Source organism: Schistosoma haematobium, chromosome ZW (genome assembly GCF_000699445.3).
Source record: "Schistosoma haematobium chromosome ZW, whole genome shotgun sequence".
Classification (NCBI taxonomy): Eukaryota; Metazoa; Platyhelminthes; class Trematoda; order Strigeidida; family Schistosomatidae; genus Schistosoma; species Schistosoma haematobium.
In genome coordinates, this window is record NC_067195.1 from 84,398,957 (window position 1) to 84,416,464 (window position 17,508).

At 32.0% G+C, this 17,508-nt stretch overlaps 1 protein-coding gene across 2 annotated transcripts in view; it reads right to left on the reverse strand.

Annotated features, from left to right (window-relative positions):
* The window catches only part of TMEM63C_1 (Transmembrane protein 63C), a 47,976-nt gene that overhangs the window by 1,452 nt on the left and 29,016 nt on the right, over positions 1-17,508 (reverse strand). For both annotated transcript variants that reach the window (XM_051212520.1, XM_051212521.1), the window contains 9 exons: positions 16,274-16,356; positions 13,681-13,761; positions 12,789-13,103; positions 9,311-9,490; positions 8,297-8,459; positions 6,988-7,181; positions 5,441-5,690; positions 3,078-3,280; positions 851-1,148 (listed from right to left, as the gene is read on the reverse strand). In XM_051212520.1, coding sequence (XP_051072705.1) covers positions 851-1,148; positions 3,078-3,280; positions 5,441-5,690; positions 6,988-7,181; positions 8,297-8,459; positions 9,311-9,490; positions 12,789-13,103; positions 13,681-13,761; positions 16,274-16,356 — 1,767 coding nt within the window. The remainder of the gene's footprint in view (positions 1-850; positions 1,149-3,077; positions 3,281-5,440; positions 5,691-6,987; positions 7,182-8,296; positions 8,460-9,310; positions 9,491-12,788; positions 13,104-13,680; positions 13,762-16,273; positions 16,357-17,508) is intronic.

Sequence of the window (17,508 nt, forward strand, 5' to 3'; positions counted from 1 at the left end):
GCTATGAATCCTCTCTATTATTTCAATATAGAATAGTATTAGAAATTGTAAGAACGAAAATACCAAGCTGGCCACAAAGTGATGCGACGTACACATCTAAAGTGTACAACGAAAGACATTAATTACAAGATTTTTGAGAGGACTACATCAAACGGAATATGAACGAATGTTTATGCCTAACATATATGAAAAAGTGGTCATGTGAGTAGTTGAATAATAGAGTTTTGGTATTCTCTTACTTTCAGAACTTAATTTTCATGTTGTAATTTCTATCCCAGGCAACATCAACGCACTATAAAACAGTTGAGACTTACTATTTCACCGGTGATTAGTTAGCCATTTATTTTAACTACTTCATACAACATGTGATAAGCCAGCTATCTACTTCGTAACGTCCTTACATCACCTAACAAGTGTACAGCCAATTTTGTTTATTGAATAAATCATATATATTATTGAGATAATGGAAGTTAAAGAGCGGTGACCAAAAACACATCCAAGTAGATTGGAGATAGAAGTAGAGTTAAAATATTACTCATTTAAAAGAGGAAATACACATATAGGTTAGTTATCAAGTGACAAGAATCAGAATAATTTAGAATAAAGACTGGAAGAGCTTATCGCAAGTACAATAACTAGGACTCAGTTGGACAACAGAACAAGCAATATAAACTGATTCATTTCGAAATTCATAATGAGGAATTTCGCATATCAATGCAATGAATACATCATGATTATGCGGTCTAGTTAAGTAAAAGCAACATCAGCGACAATAACATCATTTCGAGAAAAAAGACGATAGTTTATGATTAAATATTTTACGGAGAAAACACTAGTATAAAAGTCTTACTTGATTATAGTCAATTAATTTACGATAATGACCGGAATATTTTCTGCATACAGAAACAGGGCATATAAGAGAAGATGAATGATATTTGACAAGGGCAGAAAATATCACAGATATTACTATCGTAACCACAGTCAAAACAAAATAGGCAATGATCAGTGGGCGTAGTTCTACAGAAGACCATCGTAGTGAATAAAAAGCAAACACATTGATAGATGCCATACAAACTCCAGATAAACTAAATCGGGTTGATTGAAGAAACCATTTCAAATGATAAATATATTGATAATTCTTTTTGTCGCTGTAATAAAAACCAAATAAAATTACATAAAACCATTTCAGTATTAAAGTAATCTAAGACTATTTTTGTAACAACCAATAATATAAGTAACTGAATTTTATAAATTGATGAATGTAATCATACTTTGTGGATAGGAAACGTATTAAAAGCACATTTGAGAAAGTTTCGTACTACATGAGATACATAAATACTGCGTATCTTCGAAATTCAAGAAAAAAAAAACTCATTTGTAATTGACATTCATTTTGTTTCAAGTTGTATTCAGAAATAATACTACTAAAACCGGATTATTTACATAAACTGGTCTCCGGGTGACAAATAAACCCAAGCTGGTTAGCCTGCAGCAGTGATCAGTGTATATTTGGCATTAAAACTACACTAAACTATATCGTGATTTTTGGTAAAAATTAATAGTGATCAGTACTAATACACAACCAGAAATTAACGTTAACTGTCCCAAAACTGCAATTATACAAGTGACTGTCAAGTATAAGGATGTGAGACAATAAACTAAGGATAAACAATACTAAGATTCATCGTTAACGTACGAAGTTCTACGTTGTTACTGACTGACTGATAATATAATGAATGTCGTCAGTACGATATAAGCTTTGATAAAAGAACAGATCAGTGAAACACAAAGAATTAGCTATGTCCCAAAACACTTACTGTTTCTCATAAGTAAGAACATAGATACTATTTATGTACGAATAAAACTACAGTTTAAAGTATTCACTTTGTATTTTTCTCTGAAACCTTAGAAACCCAAAATCCAGTGAAAAAAGACACTACATAACTTGTGGTTGGAGAAAATATTGATAATTAAAAACAGAGACTGATGCGTCTCAGTATAATTCTGGACATCCAGAGTGTTACTTTAAACTATAAACAGGAATTAAGCAGATGAAATATACGCTTTAAACTGACATTATTAATAAGTACTTTACGCAACCAAGTATAACGCAACATATTTTTCGGTAGCCGTGATATTTGAATAATAGTAAGCAATAATGTTGCGGTTTATTTTGTATCAACAAGTTTAGACAACCAGATATCTAGTGTCTTAATTTTGATTCCTCAGTCTCTATTCACTTTTATGATAATTAAATAATCAAGAAGGCTCGATTGAACATGCCAGTTTGAGTTACTTATGGTGTGGATACAACATTTATCTACCAATCAAAGGATGAGTTTACTACACAGCAGGTGGATCCATTCTACTTCGTGGCTGTAAAAGATGAGCATTAAGATTAGAAGACATTCATCAATATCGTGAGATAACCGAGTGAGAAATGTCGAAGTAAGGCATAAGGTATGGACTTCTTTTCGACTGATGTGGTTGGGATATGTAGTCTATGCCCAAACATAGAATACCCCAACTGGCGATGATGTATGGTGTAGGAGTTGGTTGGAAGAAAGTTAGGGAAGGTCAAATAAAGCACCGATTCATGAAGTTATAAACAAGCAGACTGACCCATGATAATGGATGAAGACTACTTGGATGGAGTCCGCATGATTATTGTAACAAATGGTTAGCAAATTTGTGTGGCATGGCTCAGAGTTGTTCGCAATGGCGCAGGCACTTACACTCCCAATCCTTTTTCAGAATCTGAGTCCCGGAATCTCAATATACCTTTTTTTCCTTTTTTACGTCTAATTTTTCCTACTACCACTACTACTACTACTACTACTACTACTACTACTACTACTACTACTACTACTACTGATACTGTTACTACTCTTTCTCTAAACAATTACATCCCCCTGAGCTAATGTGGTAATACATCTTGGACCGATATACACTAGACAAAGTAATAACATTTACAAGGCGACGCGCATATAATCCTTAGTGATACACTCGTCTATCTTATTTTACATTATAACCGACAAACAAACCAATCAATTTTAATGAATACTGAGGAAACTAACGTTTCGGTCCAACCACGTATATCTGATTGCAACGGCTCATGAATCCATACAAGCATAAACTTATCGATAAGAAATTTAAATAGAAAATACAACAGACCAAAGACGTAGATGATTGGACAAACTGGTGTGTAAGCAATAATAATTGTATGAACAACTGACAGAAATGCATAGTTTTCTCCAAATGCGAATGTTTCCGGTTGAGGCTAATTCGTGTGGTAGAGGGAGAAAGAGAGAGAGAGAGAAAAAGAAGTATTATTAACGAATATTCATAAGGACTACAGTGCTAGAGTCTACGAGACACCCAAATTTAGCGTTTAACACTAATGATGTGAGAGTGATGGAGAAAATATTGATTTTCGACGTTTTAAGTATAAGCCAAAAATTTGGTTCATTTAATTCGCCTTGGATAACCAGATAAATATAGATAATCGACAATAAAATAATCCATTAAATACTAAATAAACTGAGAAAAATGATTAAAACAATCATAAAAATGAAACAGCATTCAATAGATCGCAGCAATAAGACAACTGAATAGAGCGAGTTGAAGTCACACGACACACACATGACTAAATAGTGAATCGATACAAAAAGACCCAAAAAAGACAAAACTCAACTAATGACCAGTCGAAGAATGATATTTTAGGTATGTCGAATTTAGAGTTGTTCAAAGTCAGAATCTTCAACATCAATGTTTGGAGCACAAACTTGGAGAACTACAACCATCACCAAAAAAGTACAAGTATTTATAAACAATCGTCTAAGCAAGATAATGTCCGTTAGTCGGATACCATCAGCAACTACCTACTGTGGGGGAGAACAAACCAACTTCCAGCTCAAGAGGAAATTAAGAAAAGACATTGAGCGTGGATAGGACATACATTACGGAAAGCCCCAAACTATATCACGAAGCAAGTACTAACTTGGAATCCAGAAGGGAAACAGAGAAGAGGAAGGCCAAAGAACACACTACATCGGAAAAAGAAGCAGATATGAAAAGGGTGAATAACAGCTGGAAAGGACTGCCCAGGACAGGGTTGGATGGAGAATGCTGGTGGGCGGCTTATGCTCCTCCACAAGGGGTCGGTCACAGGCGCAAGTAGTTGTTCAATAAGTGAATTTTTCATGATATTGTATTCACGAACAAGTGTAATTAGTCATACTAGTCAAGATTTAAGCAGATTTTTCTCCAGCCTAGTTGAAAAACGCAGATCACATCACGAAATGCATCTCAGTCAAAAGTGTTATCACGTTACTTTCATGTATAAGAACGGAGAAAAATATCAAGATAGCTTCCCATTGCTGTAATATGTTAGTCTGAGACATTATTATTAATGTTGAATACTGTTCGCAATTTATTAAACTATTCACAAACAAGTAACAATTTTTATTTAGTTTCTACACATGTCTTGTATTTGTTCCAATAAAGCTATTTCAATACGCAAGGCACCTTTAAATTCAAATGTCTTACAACTTTATTCTCATTGACAATTACATTGATGACCAATTATAACAGCTTCAATTGTTCAAATCATGAAGAAAATTCAACTTAATTTCTTTGTTCACTTTTGTTAAGGTTGCTTTGTTAGTTAGTTACAAGCAACGTAGAACCTGCACATATGAGCACTGTATGTTACACTACATTTGAATAAGAAAACGAAATTATCCAGACAAACATCAGAGAAGTAGAAGTAGTTACAATGTTGATGATGTTATGAAAGATTAGGGATAAACAATAAAATTCAAGAAAAAAGATTAAATCTGGGGAATAAAAAGTAAGTGTATTCCAGGACAAAGAGTGAATATAGATCTGGCTAACTGAGACCAATTTTGAACCATGTCAATCAATATCGCCAATCAACGTTGAGATATTCGTGCCGACACCGACGAAAATGGTCTGCAGCTACTTATACAACTCAGTTCAGATATTTTGTATTCGCAGAAATTAATCAACAACTTAATAGTAATTAACTACAGTGACTAAACACCTACTATAAATCACTTCACAATGGTACCTTTTGGTATATTGCATAGAGATTCGAATGAATTAACGTGTTCAGACAAAAATATTCACAACCAGTTCTGGTGAAAATCCTCAACTGATGTAATTTTAATGTTCAGAAGTTTTTCCAATAAATACTTTATACTCATTAAAATCAAGCTGATGGTAGCAAGTTTCTGTGGTTTTTATTATCTTGAATGTTGTTTTGATAGAGAATAAGGTTTCATTTTATGTTAAACAATAATATCTAACTCGATTTGCTAATAATGAAGTTTGTATGGTGATTGACAAGAAAAGGATTTTATGGGAACAGTGGCAGTAAATTACTGTGATCAAAGTCATATATAAAAAAACCAATTACTTCAGAGAAAACTTTTCTTTCTGCCACAGTATGAGCGTAAAAGTGTCTTCTAACCAAACTTTGAAAAATATGACCCAAACGTAGAATTCGTAGACCTGTTCCAAGTAGTGCACATGTTACTACATAATTGATGAACAATGCACCACTGTCTGGTAAAAATATACATTCTGTTCGAAATGGTACATAAAAAGCAAATGGATTTGAATGATTCACTTTAGTTGTTATAAGTTGATGTAACAGAGCTGGAAAACTGGAAAACAAAACACAGTACATGAGAAATATCAACCAATCATATTTAACATAAATGAATTTGTCATTAGTAAGATATTTGTGAAAAATGTACGAGTCCAGAATACATCTAGTAAACGACCATATAAACAATATCATCATACATAAGCACTCAAGAATACACATCTATACATGTAGTATGCACTAGGCAGTGTCTAGACATGCAGGATTTTCATTAACTTAATATTAGATTATGTCTAAACATATTTTCAGTGGAAATTGTCTACGAAAATTTCAGATGACTAGGTCGATGTGTGTGTAATAATAAATGTATTGGATTGTTTTTCATATAAAACCACCCAGGTAGATGTTATCATCCATCACGCATAAAGTCATTAGAATTAAAAATTTGGAAGATCTAATCCACGTATGGGAAAAAATATAATTAATCTGACGATATCAAATAATTTTAGACATCCAACCATTAATATCTCAGAAGAAATGATTACACTATTTATCAACACTATGGAAGTAACATAAAGATCCAGAGAAAGGCGAGTTATCCAACAGAAAGTCGTTAAATAAACAAGGTCATTAGCAATAACATATACAGATATCCAAATTTATTTCATACATTCCAGTAACTTTAACACCACGTAACAAATAGGTCCATTATAGAAGAGGAGTTAGAAAAAATCGTTTGGTTTATTATATAATCTCATAAAATTATTTAGATATATCTGACAATTTAATGTGAATTTTCACAGGTTGAAATCATGAGTCAGTTGAAGCTAGACCACCATTGAAAACCTGGAAGCCCCGCGTGGTGCGGGATCGTGGATGAGCACTGCTGAGGAGTCCCATACCAGGACGAAACGGCCGTCCAGTGCTTCCAGGTTTTCAATGGTGGTCTAGCTTCAACTGACTCATGATTTCAACCTGTGAAATTTCTAAAACTCTCCACAAAACCCATTCTGTTAATGTGAATTGACTTATAAAGTATTTCTAATTAATTGAAAAGAATAATACAGTTGAACCTTTTCAAAAACAGTAAAATCCATCACTATCGGTAACAATCGAGCATTTATTTTATTCGGCTTACCCTTAATGACAAAATAAACTGAGAATTGACAAAATGCTTACTACGTACAATATATCAAATTATGATTTCTCACCATTTACTTACTGAATATCGAAGGTCACTTATCATTTTTAACTACTATTCCAAAAATTCTCAAACTAATTTATACAACTCATCATTTAGTGTCTAAATTTCACCAAGATTAAACATTATAAGAACACTTAAAAGATTAACATACCCTGTTATTCCAAGAGAAGGTAATAATAACACTGTAATAAGTAAGAAGCAATAAGCATTTCGGTAGATAACACTTTCTAAACCTCCACGCGTCTTATGTCTCGTCCAGTATTCACTAATGATTACTAGACGTGTTAGAAGTAATGAGACACCTGCTAAAATTGCTGCCGGGACCCATTTAAAAATAAATGGACGCTGAAAGAAATTGTTTAGATAGTTTAACATAGTATTAATTATTTAATAAACAATGAATAAGAAATATTTTCGATTGAATTATTTCCTTAAACAATTAAAACTACTAGTCATACAACTAACTTACAATGACGGAACTTTTTTCAACAAGCAGCACCATCTGAGCATTAACGTAGTACGAGTGAGCACAGTAATGGATGTCTATTTCAAACCAATTTAAAGATTTTCAAACGTATAGGCTATTGATTCGTACTGTAACTGGACCTATAAATCCTAAATCACGAGGAGGGCATACCACAATCAAGTTACAAAATAAAATGACTAAAAATGAATGATTTCAACCAAATAGTTTAATGGAAGAAATTCTCAACAAGCATAAATATAATGGATCTAAGACTCAATGAAGTCAAAAATACACATATCACTGACACATTTTAGTTGATGATATTTTATGATGAACATTATTATCAGATTTTGTTGACCTATCATAAAACGTTTTATAGAAAATTTTAGTAATCCACACAATTTCCAGTTTACTCCTAATAAAACTGGCACTTCAAATGAATATGCAGTGCTTCGAACGTGCCGATTGATTACTTTTCAACTAGAAAAGTCTTGAAACTATTTTCGAAGTTTGATATGTAAAATCTTTTTGCAATCAGTAGAAAGTCATTGTAGTCTAGATACTTACTGATTTGTAAAAAATGCTGTGATGTCGTGAAGATTTCATCCTTCTGTTATCTAAAGTAAATGGTACACAAATCTTGTATTTCGGTTTCTCAGCACAAGTGTTTGCTTTGACACATTTTTTCACAGAAACCCTAAACACATCGATCACATATCTGAGATACTGATGTTAGTTAAAACAAACGAACATCAGTAAAAAGACACATGTACAAGGAATTTGGTAGTTAATGCAGAAGTTAGAACGTGATAAATTGCCAATCCAAACACAAGGTTAACTAATAAAAACGTTTGGCTATGACAAATTCAGACAGACGATTTCACTTGGATAATTAGAAATGAATGCAAATACGTAAATAGGAATAAATATAATTAAACCATATATATATATATATATATATATATATATATATATATATATATCGAGTACGTACCGAAATTCTACCCAACCAGTCGAATAATCCAGTAAGATTTACAATAGTAAGTATATAAACAGGTGATGTTAAGACGAATGCCAACAAAACAACAGCTACACGAATCCAAACTACACGTAACCACCATTCACATCCATGATATGTTGTGGAAGTTATATTCAGCCTGTGGATAGTTACATAAGGGATTTTTAAAAATGCTATATATTGTATACACTTTGCAAAGGTACTGACCAAGTGTTTTAAAAATTTCATAGAATATAAATGAGTGTAAAATTTATTTGAAATAATGAAATATCACTGGTAAGTATTAAGCTTGTATTAATCGGTATAATAGCTGTCAGATAATCTCATCCTAGGACACCTCGACTATATGTGTTCATGCTTCAAATTGACACCGAGCAACAGGATTTACAAACCAAATAATAAATATGTTCTCATCTGAAATAATGAATCGCTTTACAATGATCAATATCAATGGCTTCAAACAAAGCTTGAAACTCTAATGTGAATGAATTTTGTGGTATTAACTAAATGCTTTACATTGCAAGTATTACAGTGTATTACAGTAAAATGAATATTTCTTATTAGGAGTTAGATAAGCTATGATATACCCTCATCATCAATGAAATAATTGAGAAACAACCTGTGCCTATAGTAATGTGAATGATTAGTGTTAAATATTAAATATTTTTCAAAATTAAGATGTACTCTTGAGTAAAAACAGGAGCAAAATATCTGACCGTGAGTAGATTAACTAGTAGCTCCTATTACACTGATTATCATTTAGATTAATATCATCAATAAATATCTAACCAGTTATACTGTCAACGTAATTTATGTTGATCAAAAGAATAACAGGTAAGAAGTCAACTTTAAAAAATGTTAAACCAAATCATCTTGAATAATATATTTCTGAAAAAAAAACTTGGTTTGGACTAGCTTCCACAGACCTCTCTATCTTTCTATATAATACGTAAATATCGTAAGAGAAATAAAATAAAATTTAATTCATACCACAACAAATCTGATGATGGGGGAGCTAAACAAGCATGATTGAATAGATGAGATCGATTTGGTTTCTTGATATAGTATAAATTACGCCAAGGACGATGCTGTTTACAATAGTTTTGTATATGTATAGTATTGTTGATTGGAAATATTTGAAGCGGACAAGTTGTGTATGAAGACAGAAATCTAGAGGAATGAGAAATAAAAAAACAAATAAGAAGTTAGAGAACAAGATTAAAAAAAAACATATTATCCTAAATATGATGCACTAACTTGCCATTTAAAGTAATTGACTATATTCACAACCTTTCATAAATCATTAAATTATTTAATTACATTTCCCTAGCTCTGAAACACTACTTGTAAGAGATCCGATTACAAGATTACAGTGAAACTATACACTTGAATATCAAGAGAGAATTATATCTTGTCAGTTTGGAAATCATTGTCTTCAAACGATTGATCAATTATTTATAGTCGGTTTTGCATAATCCCAGGAGTTCAAAACTGACCAACCAAGTTATGCACTTATATATTAATACAAAAGTATCATGATTTCGAATATTATTGTACATAAAAATAGATAGATTGAGCAATAAGGTATTTGTAATTGTGACGCTTTACACCAAGAACAAACAGAATGGATCAATAAAAACATCAAAATATTCAAAATCATGAATGAATGTAGATCAACTAGCCATGAAGTTATAAAATATTTAGGACTTGGAGAATGACAGAAGGTTAATCAGTCTAAAGAAAGCCTACAGAATTTCGTTTATAATATTCAGAGGCTTCAAATGCTGATTGTAAACACTTTGCAGAACTTAGGAAATAAGCTTACACTCTTTAGGATACTCACTGTCATCGACTTTTGACAGTTATGTTTATTCTGATCGCGTCCAGGTTTTTTTCAACCTACTTATCATCTTGGTTAGCATTACCCATAAGCTAGCACCTAACAATAATAACGCTGACTAATTAATAAATCCATAATTCACGAGAATGACTGAATGATTTAATTCATTTTGAATGGATAAGAAAATAAAGTATTTTGATTTGGTTATTTATTCTCTGAAGAAGTGGTTTACACTGAGTCACGAAACGCCAGAAAATCTAATTTTTCCAATCATTACAAATATATTATTTATTTATAAAAATCTAGCCAATGCTCAATTTATTCGAAATTACCAAGTCAACCCTTGGTAACGATACCTACACATAGAAGTTCGTTTATGGAACTATATAATGCACTTTTTATAGGGATAGACAATTCTATCAAAATGTAGGATGATTGTAAATCAGTCTTTTCGCTAAACACGCAATCAAAAACGGTTGTAAGCACCACTACCACGGTTTGACTTGATAATTTCAAATACATTGGACATTGAGTAAAATGTTTGTATTAATGGGATGATAATATAATTTTAATATTTTAACGAGGTGAAAATTGTGTTTCTGATATTTCGTGATTCAATATGTAAGTCGTTTCTCCAGAGAATAAATAAAAAGATCAAATGTGTTTATTTGGAAAAATCGTTCAAGTTTAGTGGACACTTAAACATCCGTTTCTATTGAACACAATAGAGCTTAGGAATTTATGGAAAGCTTCAATCATTAGTATTTTTTATAGTTGGAAAAACGTTTTTGAGTAATTTTTATATTATTATTAATGGTTTCTATTGTGCAAATCTAACACCATCAACATATATACAAATTAGCTCCACCATTTTACATTGTTTTCCACACCAACTGAGATATGCACAAATACACACAAAGACTGTCTTGCCTTTAACTTGAGTAACATGATGTAAGCCTGATCAAACTTGTTTTGATTTGCTTTATTTATTTATCGTCTGAAGAAACAACCAAAAATAAGCCAAGAGACGTCACAAAGTCCATCTTCAACTCGCTAGTATATTTTAAATATTATACTAAATTATTATAAAAGCATTTTAGTGTATTATGCTTACAAGTTACGTTATTAATTTGTAAACAAAAGGTGACAAATAGGTTAGAGATGTCTATATAGGATATTTGAAAAGTAGAGTATAAACATTTTTAGAAAATCTTAAAGATTAGTTTTATCTAGAAGTTAAAAAAGTATGGTTATTAAAGCATGACGGATAAATGTACATATTTCATATAATAACATTACACTTTCTAGACTACCTGAACCTTTTATTTCATTAAAATCATGCACTAATCAACGTTAAACTACCATTTAAATCCTGGAAGCACTGGACGACAGTTTCGTCACAGTATTCGACATCTTAGAAGTGCCCATTCAAGATCCCATATGCGGGACACGAAACTCAGGACCACTGATCTCCCGAGAGAACGCTTAACCTCTAGACCACTGAGTTTGCATCCAACGGTGTTAATGTCCACGTTCAATCAATCCACGATATTGCGCAACCAGCTTCCACACTCCATAGTGAAAATTATCATACCCTCACTAGTGACTAGCTTCGAGGTAATTCTCAGAGTTTCAGAAGCCGTGACCAGTGCAGCTAATCCGTTTCCGGTGTGAGGCGGTCGCCCACCGGTGATGGTCGCGGAATGGTCGAAGTTAGACATTACCAATGTTGGGTCTCGGCCTAGTGGTCAAGAGATTAAGCGTTCGCGAACGAAACTGAAGATCCCAGAGGCGAAAACTCCGCGCTCGAAATTCTGTAAGACAACTTCAACCTACCCGCAGTTACCACGCAAGGAAAAGTACAACAACGAATCGATCCACGTTCCAGAAGGTGATCACTTTAACAACGACGACAAATGATTAAGATGCGGGTGGACTTCAAGAACGTATGCTATTAAAAGGAGTGTTAGGGATGCGAGATCCTCGGAGATCATTTGATATATGTCTTATTTTTGTAATTTTAATTTGGGAATTTGAATTTCTCTTTTTCGCGCCAAAGGCATCCACTTTTATCTTCAGATCGTATTTCCCGTTTGGAAGTACCTTAAATGTCTTTGCTTCGTTGCCTCTTTTAATAAGCTATTTTGTGACGTTTCCGAAGGATTTTTTATGATGCATATATATGCTTAAGTTGTTTGCTTGATTTGTTCGTGTTTCTGACTGCTCATGTAATATATCAACTCATGATCTGAGTCTGGTCTTATCCCTCTAGTTAGCAGGGCTAGGGTGCATCGGAATAGTTTAACTGTCTGGTCGTGTTGCTGAACCTTCGTTCCCTTCGCTGATTTAAGATGATCTCGTAATCTCTACAAACATAGCAGACATGGAATTATTCGATTTCTTCAGGAGTTATCACTTGTCTACAACGTATCATTTATCAATCAGTAGTCTTTTATTTTATTTTAACAACTAAAAATTCATTCATAAAATTATTATGGTCAAAAATGTATAGCAGCTTGAATGGACGAGCTTTTATTTTAAAGATAAGGATAAAATCAAATAAGAAAATCGCCTACTCATCACATAAACTAAAGATTATAGAAACATTGACAAAATGGGTTTACCGACCTTAGAACTTGTCCTGAATTTTCTAGACCGATAAAAACAATTCCTGTATGCGGTATATCGAGTAAATCAGTAAGATTCTTTCCTGGATTTTCTTTCATCAAAAGTTCAATGTTCGATAGGCCACTGATTGCATAAATAGTGTTGATTTGTGTTGCAAGCACATCTAATTGTTCATTATACACTACAATTGCATTGGCGTCTGATTTACTCTTAGCAAGTGTTCGACAAATAGTACCGAAATTATGATAGGTTGGTTGCTCGCCAGTTATTTCTAATTGTTCAACTGAAGCGCGTAGATAAATCTCTGTTTCAGCTCTACAACCAAACAGTTTTACTAATGTAATGAAAACATATACATGCATATAATACTTGAATGTATTTAATAAGTCATTTGAGTGGTGAAAGGAATCATACATGCTTTACATATTGATGCAACTTTGCTTCATATACGACATAAAGTACAACTCAAAAAGCGAACCGCCCTCTGAATATCTTAGCTATGTTTAACAGAATTTATAACTGACTATTTGTATATTTGACCATTTAAATTTCGTAGATGTTTTTAACAAGTATATATGTGATCAGATTGTTCGAAATGTATTACATAGTTCTGATAATCTCCGTCTTATTATACAATCCAAATTTATCAAAATGACTGATTACTTTAGAATTCATCCTAATATTACTTCGACTACCATCTCTCTTAAGAGGTTATATCATTCACAAAAAGTTGCATTTTTAAACGTACTGGATAATACCCATTTAGTAAAAAATGTATAACATTAAAATATCTAGACTAACCGATTAAGTGTTGATAACAGAAAGAATTATATGATGTACAATGCGATTAAGAAATAAACTTTCCTCTATTTACTATGTTTAATGAACTCACTTTGCTTGCTCAAGTTCTGTCAAATTTCGAACTAAATAAACTGGTTCAATCCATTTTACCTTCAATTCTGGATGATTAATTCTACAATAAATGAGTTTTATACGAAAGTACCATTTCAATTACAAGGATAATAATTCTTTTTTCAAAACTTCTATTTACCGATGAGTATTGATTAACTGGAACTAGAATAAGGCTAATAATTTCTATTTACATTCTGAAGAAAGATGCTTTCTGAAGGCGTTCTCCTTATGATTTAACATCAGCTAGGAAACTGTCCTGTCAATCAGTTGTAAATAACGTAAAATTTAGCATACATGCATGTTAGTTTAGGTGGCTACTCCATATCAGCACAATTAAATGAAATTATTAAGGCAAATGTCAGAGTAGTGGAAGTAGTAACAATATCAATGGTAGAGAATGTTATAACTTATGGCCTTGTGCCCCATTAATGTATAACTTAATGATACTGCCAATTAAAGAACAGTGAATTATCGACCGGATCAATGACGCATGAAACCCGTACGAGCAGTCTAGATTCCTTATTGGTCCTGCTTTCTGTCTAGCCCCGCCTGTTAAGTCTAGAACACCAATCTCAGACTCTGCGATATGAATCGTTATATTCCAAACATACTCTGTTTATATACCAATCAAGCAGACCACATCGTACCATAAAATAGAAAATAAAATTTGTAAAAGAGTTAATCAAAAGTAACTGTGAATGTGGGAGATAGTAATTGATAGACTGGGCATAACTCAATAGTGGTAAATCGAATAATAATAATAATAATAATAATAATAATAATAATAATAATAATACGAGGAACACGAATGTGAATAGTTTAGTTACTTAACAATTATACAATAAAAATACATGTGTATAATATTTGTCCAGAAATAGTTCCCAACAGTTACCAATCATTATTTTCACCGGGATATAACAGAAAACCACTAAAATAGAGTAATGAACAGCTGTAAAATTGTAGTTCAGGAGTTTAGACCAATGAACAACGATTCTGTACATGAGCGAGATGAGGATTGCCAGACTTTTAATTCTAATGGTAATCCATAGGGTGCATGAGTCAATAACGTCAAGAATGAGACGGTACCAAACTATCGTTGTTGGTTGAGGACATCGATCAATTATAAAGACCAAGTATGTATGCCGAAATTACTAACTGCGAGTGTCAACTTTTTATTAATTAAAATTTCGAAATGTACAGTGTTAATAAAAAGTGCATAAACCTGTGCGCGCAAAAGAAATACTTCATCTACCGTCTAAGTTCAGAACCTGATTAAATAGTGACAAACATACTAATTAGTAACATATCTGTTAATCTAAACTTTGTGCAATAAGGAGTAACGGTAACTGAAAGCATCTTCAATATGATTTTAGAAAGAATAAGGAAATAATCATAAAAATTATAGTGTGAATGACAATGTTAAAAAAAAGAACTAAAAACACCTTATCATGTGAACTTCATAATATAAAATGCAGATCAGGAACTTGATTTTAAGCGTGACCAAATTACCTTAGCTTTATTACTTCATCACACTGGTTATTCGTTAAAATTAGTGAACACAAATGATGTGAAATAGATAATTTCACCACATAAGATGTAATAGCTATTGCTCATGCAAAAGAATCATGCGAACAGTACAGAATCTATTCAATTACGATTCTTCGTTAGTTACAAGTTGTTTAGACTTTGGGTGTATATTCTTCTCAATGAACCACAGTAGTGTGATTACATTGTTGTATAGTGAAAAGTTTGTATATGCGTAACAGTGGTGGTAGTAAGTAGTAGCCCATTGTCATGGAAGATTTGCTGAAGTTTTAGTCAACCGTTAAAGACATGAACTTATATATATATATATATATATATATATATATATATATATATATATATATATATATATATATATATATATATATATATATATATATAAGCAGAACACTATGATTATTATCTAAACGATGATAGCTATCGTAGAATGCTTTGGTCATTACGATTATCAGTATTATTACCATTAGTAGTAGTATTATTAACATCATCATTATACACAGAAATAACATGAATAAAACAGATTATAATACAGTTAAATAAACCAATTAATCATGTATTGATCTAAACTAGTCACGACAAAATATTTAGAAAAAGCACACATATAAGCGTACATTTAAAGTAATTAAAGAAAGAATAAAGTATCTGATACGACATTCATTTCCACACCATGAGAAGCATATAATGCTGTATACCATTTTTAAGACCTTGAACAATGTTAAATCCAATGTAACGGATAATATTATTTCTTTTTTAAGTAGTTATATGCGATAAGAAATTAAATGTTGCAAGAATAATTTTGCAGAATAAAGCCGACTATATATGGTAATGGTTATTCTTGAAGATACTAAACTTATTTACAAGAAACAATGCTTGAATATTTCATGCCATAAACTTTGGGCTATCGTCTTTTAAATTAACCAATAGTGTTTATATTAGTAGTGCACATCAAGTAATCGAAAACATTTAAAACTATACATATTCTTCGCAGTAGAATGAAACTCAAAAACGAAAACAGTATAAAAACTTACTTGAAGAATTCTGTTATTCTTTTTACAAATGATTTGACTGTAGTGCTAGTTGGGACACCTGTTAGCATGAGTACATTTGGTATCTGATACAAAAAGGAAATTATATAAGAATGATACTTAATAGCGATCTGTGTGAAAAATACACAGAATGTCAATGGTGATAAAATATTGTCGTTAAAAACTAGTTGGAAAAACGACTGTAAACAACTCCATGTTTTTTTAATAAAGAGGGAGAAAGAACAAAACTCACAAAAGATTAGTTGGACCGTGGATATATGGTTAATGAAACGTGTACCACAATTATGAAACCAAATTGCTTGGAATACATGAAATTTAATTAGTTTTATTCTATTAGTTTCTTTTGTAGATTTGACTAAAGTCAAAACAATGATCGGGGCAGATTAATATTAATTCACTATATTTCGTGGCTTCTCATCCCGTGTTCAAATCGCTAAATCACTTTACACCTATTCCTACACAGATAATCCTTGTACTCCTAATTCTTTCCGGTATCAATGTCAATTGTTCCACATTGTATCATACCTCAGAGTTACATCCTATATATATATATATATATATATATATATATATATATATATATATATATATATATATATATATATATATAATGAATTCATATTATCCTGCCCAAATCCTTGTCTTAGCTTTAAACAAATTTAATTAATATGAGAGTCCAGGATGTAATTTTTATCGTATTTGAGATTAATCAGCTGAATGTCCCTATACCAAACGCATTTACATAGAAAAAGAACGACCAAAATTCAGTCTTGAATATTAATGACAGGATTGTAGTGCTATGCAAGCTCATATGGCTTATCCTAGCTTTCGAACAGGCCGATTTATTCATTCTTCTCGAGTCACATTTTGACCTTCTTGATTATTCGTTTGTCAACCTTGACTGTTTTTATGTAGGCATATGTATGCGCACACCCGATCTTACTCATCACATGTCTGTAGCTTATTTTTGTTTGACTATAAATATCAAGTCACGCTTGATTAAAACGAGTTGGTTCAAATGTTCTCTCCAACGTGCGTCATTTCGCTTCGTTTCTCCGACAGATTGTTAGTTCAAATCAACGATTGCATGAAATATACACATTCAAACTTCATCCTCGTATTCGGCTTATTTAATTCCGTTATTCACTAGCGCGAGCTAAGTCGATAACAATATACGAAAATTGAAAATATGTATATTTCGATAACAGTCAACATAC